Source organism: Chanodichthys erythropterus, chromosome 21 (genome assembly GCF_024489055.1).
Source record: "Chanodichthys erythropterus isolate Z2021 chromosome 21, ASM2448905v1, whole genome shotgun sequence".
NCBI classification, from domain to species: domain Eukaryota; kingdom Metazoa; phylum Chordata; class Actinopteri; order Cypriniformes; family Xenocyprididae; genus Chanodichthys; species Chanodichthys erythropterus.
The window spans coordinates 22,612,018-22,621,840 of record NC_090241.1 but is presented as its reverse complement, the minus strand read 5'-3'; the positions used below and the strand labels follow the sequence as shown (position 1 = coordinate 22,621,840).

Below are 9,823 nucleotides of genomic sequence, written 5' to 3'. Positions count from 1 at the left end.
TAAAGGCCCTTCTGAAGCGAAGCGATAGCTTCCCGCCATACTGCCTTTTCATATTCAACTTACAAAGAAAATGTAATGCCTCTCGCAGTTCAAAATGCTTACACTACACCCTAGATAGATATAAAACCATTCCAGCGCTAGAAGAGGCAAAAGAGGATTTAATTCGGTATCGCACACCACGCTGTTATCGGTGCACACAGAAGCACATACAAACACGGCTCGCGCGCACACAGAGAGAGAGGTGCGTTTCAGATAGCTCGCAAACTCCAAATTGATTTCTCTTTCATGTCCTCAATGCACTTGGATGGACACATACTGTACACGCACTGTGTCAGTCAAAATACCCCTCTCGGCAAGTATTCTCGTAAACACATTCGTTATGTCTTAATTGAACGAGGTGAGAATTCGGATGTGCATCTATCGGATGTGTGCGTGCATGGGGTCTTACTCTTAAAGTGACAGCAACCCATAAATACCTGCTGTTGTCTGTCATGTAAATCAACAAAACACAACTTTAACAAAGATTAATCTATATTAAATTTATCCAGTGAACAGTGTCATTTTACATTAAATTATTACATTTCTGCACACTAAAATTAATACTTTATTTGTAACTTTGTTGTATTTATCTATGCTTGTAATTGGTGTACAGTATTTGTTCTATTTACAGTCTGTTCACTTGCCTTTATTAATGTATTAGTTAGGCTAGTAGTTTCTGCTGTGGTATCGGAGTAGTTAAAGTGGGCTAAGTAATAAATGCAAAGTTACCCCCCTACCCCCCAATTTTTTTTTTTCATGCTGAACCGAAATATGATCCGAACTGTTGAACCACTAATATTTATTAATATATCTTATTATAAGTATAACTTCATACTCGTTGGCTCTGTTCACTGCCATTATAAAGCTCGGATGCATCAGGATATTTATTAATATAATTCCAATTGTGTTCATCAGAATGAAGAAAGTCATATAATCCTAGGATGGCTTGTGGGTGAATAAGGCTTGGGGTAATTTTCATTTGAAAGTGAACTAATCCTTTAAGGATGTTCTCATACTGATCTTATGTGACAATAATTTGGGTTGAAGGAGAAACACGTGACAGATCAGGTGATTTCACTGCCTCTTTGAAGGTTTTTGACATTCAGCGCACCATTTAGTTTGAAAGTCAAACTCAAAACTCAAATAAAGAGAAAAGTCTGTTTGAACATAACAGATTATGCATTAAACACACTGTAAAACCATCATGTTCCAGTTTATTTAATTTATGATTTGTTTTTTATTTAACATTAAATATCTGGCATTTCTATATCAACTTTTTATGTTTATTTTTAATATTTCAACTAGATTTTTTATTGGTAATTAAATTCAAAGTAGTCTAAGTGTGCTAAGTATTACTTTGTAATACTTACGTATATGCTAAAGGTTTAATTTTAGCAGCACCTTGATTTTACTTTTTTTAAAAAGGCAACAAATAAACATCAGTTTTCAATTTTAGTGAGCTGAAATATTCTCAGTGCACGTTGGCAAACAAGATGCAGGTGTTTCTGTGAAGATGATTCAATTTCAGTATGATGTTGCACGTAATTTAATTTATGAGATGACAATTGAACTGACAGTTTGGAAAGATGATCTAAAGCTCCCAAGGAGCTAATGCACACACCAATTCAAAAGCATGTGCAACAAAGTGATGTGCATATTATACAATTATGAAATATTAATGTCATCTTTAAAAGGGAATAAGGCATCATCTTGTCACTGTTATCTGAGATATTGATTTTAATCATGACATAAAAGCTACAATTAATTTGCTCTTAACTGTCAATGGAGCAGAAAACGGTAACATCTTAGTATTGTTGACCAGTTTAGAGGCCTCTAAGGATTGTTTGACTATATAGGTGCAACATTATACAGAATGTGAGCCAGGGAATATTAACATTAATAATAGCATTTAAAGTGTGTGTGTGTGTGTGTGTGTGTGTGTGTGTGTTTTTAATCAGTTTCAGCATCATTATTTAAACATGAATGGTATACTATACACAGAAACAACTTAATTAATTTCATTAACGTAAATATTAACAATATGCAAAAGACAATACTTTTTTTTTTCTGAGTGTGATTACTTGTACATAGCAGAGGGGGGCACCCAAGGTAACAATATTTAATGCCCAGCAGGTCCTTGTTGATACAAAAAGTGCCCACATGAGGGCGTCACAGAGGTCAATCTCACTGTCCACTAGAGCAGCAAAAACCACATACAGTAGTAATGTGTTTTAAAAACCCTAAACAGAGAACAGGGTTACATTTGTTGACTGTAGGAGAATAATAAAAGTTTGCTTCAATATATTGATTAAATATTGAAGAGCCATGCTGTATTTAAATGAAAATAACTTTATTCACCACTGCCTTTTGCAAAAATATTAAAGACACTGGATTGGTATAAAATTGAATACAGGATTTGCATGCTATTGCAGATTGCTGCACATTATACTGTTGATATTCTAGGTTGAGTAAATGTTAAGTGTCCTACATTTGATTGCAGTACTTTTTAGTGGATTTTCAAAAGCATTGCTCGAGGGAGGACAAAAACACTCAATTGTGGAGAGGGACTAAATGTTATTTAATTCTATAATTAATATGCGCTTTTGCTGTGTGGAAATTACCATTAACCATGACACCAACATTAAATGACCAATAAATTATTCCATATGAATTCATTATAATTCTATAAATATAATCTAGCATTTTGAGCTTGAACTTAAATAGCTGGAGCAATATTTACTGTAACATTGAAGAATGAGACTGTATACATATACTTTCAAAATAATCAGTGTGACATGACTAAGTGTGGGTTAAAGGGTTAGTTCACCCAAAAATGAAAATAATGTCATTTATTACTCACCCTCATGTCGTTCTACACCCGAAAGACCTTCGTTCATCTTCGGAACACAAATTAAGATATTTTTGATTAAATCCGATGGCTCCGCAAGGCCTGCATAGACCGCAATGGTACTTTCTCTCTCAAGATACATAAAGGTACTAAAAACATATTTAAATCAGTTCATGTGGTTCTATCTTAATATTATAAAGCAATGAGAATATTTTTGTGCTCCAAAAAACAAAATAACAACTTTTTAACAATATCTAGTGATGGCCGATTTCAAAACACTGCTTCTTGAAGCTTTGGAGCTTTACGAATCAAATCAGTGGATGATTTCAGCAGTTTGGCGGTTTGATACGCGTCAAAAGATTCATAACGCTCTGAAGCAGTGTTTTGAAATCGGCCATCACTAGATTGTTAAAACGTTTTTTTTGCCGCAAAAAAAATATTACTTTATAATATTAAGGTAGAATCACATGAGAACTCAAATGAACTGATTTAAATATGTTTTTAGTACCTTTATGGATCTTGAGAGAGGACTGCTGGCAATGCAGGCCTCACTGAGCCATCGGATTTCATCAAAAATATCTTAATTTGTGTTCTGAAGATGAATGAAGGTCTTACGGGTGTAAACAACATGAGGGTGAGTAATTACATTATTTTCATTTTTTGGCGCACAAAAAATATTGTCATCGCTTTATAATATTAAGATAGAACCACTGTACTCACATGAACCGATTTAAATATGTTTTTAGTACCTTTATGGATCTTGAGAGAGGAAGTACCATTAATGTCTATGCAGGCCTCAGTGAGCCATCGGATTTAATTACGGGTGTAGAACCACATGAGGGTGAGTAATAATAAATTACATTATTTTCATTTTTGGGTGAACTAACCCTTTAAATAAACATGAATGATCCTTCATCTAAGGACACGTTTTACTCTTCCCTTGTTAGCTAGCAGTAAATAAAGATTGAATCTTTAAAAAATATATTGTCACAGTGCAAAAGCAGTTTTTGGACAGATTCTTTATTAAATTAAATGATGTGAAATTATGAATTGCACAATGGAATTATCCTGATTTAAGCACTTTTTATGTATTAACTATAGAGGGGATATAAAAAAGTTTGACTAAAGAACAATTCCAAAATAACAACTTTTTAACACTAAAAATTAGCAAAAAAATAATAATAATAATAATTAAAGAGATACCATGAAAATGTAAATTATTATAATTAGCATTTAAAACAATAACACTGATTTTAAAACACTTTTTCTTTCAAATTATGCAAGAAGTTCCCCTACCTGGAAAAAAAAAAAAAAAAAAAAAATCATGCATATAAGTGGGTTACAAACCTTTGTGTTGTGTTAATAAAGGTAACAGCCCAGAGTAACAGGAGCACATAGGAGGAGTTTGCGTTGCATCATTAACCGCGTGACGTTGTCAATAACTCACACGAGGAAAGTTAAATATTGAGAAGTGGGTAAGGTGAGCTGAAACTTGGAAACTATGAAATCAATCACTGCTTCATTCCGACAGTAGCTACACATCCACTGGCAAGCCAGGTGAGAGGCGCCTTCCAGCAAACAGCCAGATTCACTAGCACAGCTGAATGGCTTACAATTTCAAAACTCCTGCCTGCACTTTCCACTAAGGCTTTTCTTTGCTTGCGTAATTGGAAAATATCAAGTTTGCCTATGATGAGCAGCGTCGGTTCATGAGAACGGCTTATAAATGTCCACTAAAGCGGATAGAGACTCACAGGTAGATGTGACCCACCTAGATTCCCTCAAAGCTGAATGGACTGAGGACATTGACGTGGAGAGCGTTGACGGACGGGAGGGGATGAGGACGGATGAAGCTCCAGCGCCGCGCAGGCTCAGCCGCAGCCCGAAGTGCGCTCGCTGCAGGAATCACGGCGTCGTGTCGCGCCTCAAGGGCCACAAGCGTTTGTGTCGCTGGCGTGACTGTCAGTGCGCGAACTGTCTGCTGGTCGTAGAGAGACAGAGAGTGATGGCAGCACAAGTCGCCCTCCGGAGACAGCAGGCCACAGAGGTTGGTTCACTGAGCAGGGTGGTTTAAAGCTTTCGGTGTGCTCCAGTGGAACTAAAAATGTTGTTATTTGCAAACAAAGTGACAGTGTTTTTTTTTTTTTAAGCTTTTCAGCAGCTGTGTACTCTCCTGCCTGTAGCAGACTTGGGCAACACTTTATTTTACAGTGTCCGTAGTTACAAGTTACTACACTAAATTATGCATAATTACAAGTAACTAACCCTAAACCTAACCCTAACTGTAACTCTATAGTAAGTACATGTAGTTAATTAATAGTACTGAGTACTTATTTGAGTAATTACAATGTAATTATGGCGCTGTAAAATAAAGTGTAACCCATTGAACTGCAAACTTTTTAGCAAAATATATGTACTACGAATTATATAGGCCTACACACAGTTTTTATATGTATTACAATTGTGTATATATTGAGTTATATATAAAATTATATATAATTATGAAATCAATTCATTAGAAACATGTTTACGTCTATGAATTAAGGCAGAATCATGTTTCTGCAAAAGAAGAGAAGTACTGTGGTGTGGCAGTACCATGGTACAATACTGGTATGAGATGGTTATAACATGATACTTTTATATATAAAATGATACTGAATGCTACTATATTCATGTACAGTTCCGTGTTATTTACAAAGCACTCCAAAACATTTCAAAGAATACCATGGTACTACAAGGTACCTCATATTCTGATCTTTTGAACTTTGACATATTTCTATATATGCTTTACAGAGATTTTATTGTTAATGCTTTTTCATTATCACAAATTTCTGAATGAAAATGAATTGCTTCTGAGTAGTTATTGATATGCAGTTATTTAAAAGTTGTGTAAGACTTCCAATAGATATTGCTAAGAAAAAAGACACTCTTTTTTGAAAAACAAGACATCCACTGGAGTCTTTTCTACAGCAAGTATCTTTCATCTATCCTATAAATTAATGCTGAGTTGTACATTTTCTTTGACAGGGCAAAAAAGGTAAAAAAACCACCTCTGTTCTCAGACGCACAGCTTACCAGCGCTACACGAGGGCACCTAGTCTCCTGGCAAAGAGTATTCTAGAGGGTAAGCCTTAATTAACACACATCTCATTAACACAATTGTACTCTGAAAGGCGACATCGGGAGAAACTGGATTAGTTCACCCGTTATGCTACAGAACCCTCTATTGGGAATAAATCTGTTTATGTTTACGTAAGGTAATTAAAATTATGCAAATGGAGAGAGGAATTACAAAAAAATTGCTCATATAACTGCTATGGAGTTTGATTTTCCCTGATGTGTTTCTTGCTGTCAACATTAAGGTCAAACTGATTTTATTGTTATCATAAATTTGAATACTCTTAATGTGTTTTTGTTCAGCTAGAATATTTAAAGCAGTTAAACTTTTTTTCCACATGGAGTCTATGAGATGTATTTTTAATTCCTCTGAAATTAGGTGAAAAAGTAATTACAAAATGCATTCAAAGGTACTTTATGGCAGTGGTGCTCAAATATGGGTCATGTCAGAACTACAACAAAAAAGTTCCGCAGATCTGTAGCTCAATGTAGCTTTTCCCTTGCTGAGCATAAGAGACTTCTTTAAAAACGAATTTAATCTAGATTAAAGTAGGCTCTACTTGAATACTTGAATTTAAAGTAACTCAATTTATAAGCTTTTTTTATTTGTAAAACAGTTTATTGTGCTAGACTCCTCTAAAATGTATACATTGAAATGTGACTTGATCTTGATCCTTTGTGACGTACTCTAGGCTACAAGCCCCCTATGTTGGAGGACTGGCCAAAGAGACTCCACCAACCCCCAGTTAGTGTTCGGATGAGGAAGAGGAGAGCGTTTGCTGATAAAGAGCTGGAGACTGTGATGCTGGAAAGAGAGCTGAGGCAAAGAGAGATGGAAGAGTTGCCTGCGCTCCTCCTCCAGGCTGTGGTGCCCTCCGCTCCCTCTCCGTATTTTTTCCCGCTGTCAGACCCAATCATGCCCACGTACATGGCTGTGTCTAAAAGCGGCCCACCTTTGACTGACTGTGATCTCCTTCACCGTCAACACGTGCTTAAATCCAAGACTCTAGACTGCAGCACAGACACAATGACAGACAGCATCTCTCTAAGAGCGTGTGAGAACTGGGACATTTTCAGTTCGATTCAGCCTTACAGCACAAGCCCAGGTGTCAACTTGGTTAAAAACATGCCGGACAGCGGGTTTTCTGATATGTCTGTCAAACCAAAAAGTGTAGTCGTTGACATCATGTCAAAGCAAGACATTCCTCCCTCAGTGAATATGGCAGACATGATGGTACAAGCTAAATCACCACAGAAGTGCTGCAGGTCATTGGGACACGTGGACTGTGTGGAGGGTGCAAATAAAGACCCTATCAAAAAAGCTGTAACACGACCATTACCCTTCTCTGTAGAGGCATTGCTCATGAGATGATAAGAATCATTTTTTTCCAAAGCTAACATTTTACAATAAGGTATAGTTTGTTAACATTAGGCATCATGAACTAACAATAGCAACTTTACAGCATTTTTTAATCTTGTTTATTACAATTTCTCCAGTACATTAATACATTTATAACATTTCAAGTTATATATTAAATTAACATTACCTACTGAAATTATGAACGAACGTTATGAATTTAATAAATGAACAATTGTGTATTTATAAAGTAATATTAATCTAGATTAATGAAATGCTGTTAAAAAGTTGTTTATTCTTAATTCATGATACTTAATACATTAACTATAAATTAACATTCATTCTTGCACAGAAGTGCCTGTTTTTTGTCATTATGTTTTTGACTCAGTTATATACATATGGTGTTTATAGTTTTTTTTTTTTTTTTTTTGTATTTAGTGTCACTTATTATACAAAACTGAATCAAAATTCTTGTACTACTAAAATTATCTGTTCAATTTTTTTGTGCCAGAATAATATTATATACTCTGATACTAATAATAAATTATAATAGTATTTTAATCCCTTAACTGTCAGTCCCATTTTTGGGGAACAGACCCCAATTTAAATTGTTTTAAATCTTGAATACTTTTGAATACTCTTGAATACTCAAGTTTGGTCTCCTTATAAAGCGGACATTTGGCAGATTATTTTAGAAGTGAAAAATATGAAAGTGAAAAAAAAAATAGTTGACGTTTTCGTTTATATAAAATATATATTTTATAAAACTGGTTTACTCTAAAACTGCAAGAAAATCAAATCCAAAATCTAAAATCTAGTCAAGTTGTGTTTCAAATTTTAGGTTGATATCTTAAAAATTGAGCTTTCAGTAAGATTTTGTTTGGGTGCAGTACCAAACTTTTCCACTACATACCATCCAGGCTCCATTGGTAACCACATAAGGACTCTTCCATTTGTCCATATAGCCTATGGTTTGAGTGACCTGAACCATATATTTCCATAATGTTTATCAACTTTATGAAACTGACATTCATTTCAGAAGTAGTATGGATGCCAGTATTTGGTTTGAATTCAATCTCTAAAAAACACATAAAAGACATGCAAAAAATAATGTTTTTTTAATTTTCATTGCCATTTCAAAATAAATGTCTGAACATGCTATATGAGTCTGAAAATATTGTTGTTGTGAGTTAATAAATTCTCTGTCATTTGTTTAAAAAAAATCAGAGAACTGCAAATATGAAAACTAAATGATATATTCTGAAAATATTATTTTAGGTTTAGACTAGATATTACTGTTTTAAGTATATAATGGCAAATGTTTCACTAGCGGGACGTTGACAGTTAAGAGGCTATACATTTCTATTATTTTATTGCCCCCATAAATAGCCTATGTAATTATTTTGGAAAGTAGGTAACTAGTGGTTTAACTACTTTAAATGGAGTAGCTTGTAGCTTGAAGCTTCCCCAACACTGCACTGAAAAGCTGAATAATACTGAAAAATACTTTGAAGCATATTTGATTTATTTATAGCCAAAAAAGTTTTATATTCCTGTTCCTCCAGAATATATACATGCATATTACTAACCTTTATACATTATACTCTCTCTTTTCTAGTTCTCTATATATCAAGTTATAAGTTTGTGCTGTTAGAAAAACATTGTGATTTTCTTTCTTGTGAATGTAAATAGTCATGACAAACCTTATTTCTTTTTAAATTATTCATATTTTTAAACTCCAAACATGAAAGTCTGATGTAAACTCAAGAGGTGGCTGAGGATCAAATGAAAGAGTGGTAAAAAAGATTAGTTTCTCTCTCTCTTTTCCTTTAATGTGAATTAATGATGTAGTTCATATGGTGGTTGGATTGAAGTGATGCCTGGTACATCTGTGTATTTAAGCAATACAGGCTCCCACAAAGGTGCTTTGAACTGTTTCTGCGGTGTTCATAAAATATTTTAAAGAAAACTAACGATGAAAAGGACTCTCAGACAGAACCAAGTCGAAGAGTAAAACTAAACATGTGAAGAGAAAGACACATGTGCCTGAGGGTTCAGAGGCAAGGAACAATTCTAATATGAGCTCAGGAGAACAAATTATTCAGTATTTTTTCTTCCTTTACTTTCTACATCTTAATCAGGATGTTCATACAAGTCTTCTTTTTCTCAGTTCTGTTTAGGCAAGTAAATGCGTTGGCTTAGCAACGTTATGCAATATTTTTGGGAGTGTGTCACTATCCCCTAGACTGTGTTAGTTTAACCTACAAACAATGTATATCCTCTCTTTTCTTTCCTTTCTTTGTTTTCCATTTCAGTTTTTGAGATATGGAGGCCTGATATTTTTGACAACTCTGGACCGTGTGGCGTCAACGTGTGATGGCATCATGCCCTCCTCTGTGTCTGTCTCTATATCTCAGCACATCTTCCAGTGAAGATAGGGGCTTTACATTAGGAGCCTTCCT

At 34.7% G+C, this 9,823-nt stretch overlaps 1 protein-coding gene across 1 annotated transcript; it reads left to right on the top strand.

The window, feature by feature from the left end:
* Positions 1–4,476: 4,476 nt before the first annotated feature.
* On the top strand, positions 4,477–7,451 carry dmrt2b (doublesex and mab-3 related transcription factor 2b). Its single transcript, XM_067374378.1, has 3 exons — positions 4,477–4,934; positions 5,915–6,011; positions 6,697–7,451. The coding sequence occupies exons 1-3, from the start codon at positions 4,614–4,616 to the stop codon at positions 7,374–7,376; spliced, it is 1,098 nt and encodes a 365-aa protein (XP_067230479.1). The 5' UTR covers positions 4,477–4,613; the 3' UTR covers positions 7,377–7,451.
* The last annotated feature ends 2,372 nt before the right edge of the window (positions 7,452–9,823 follow it).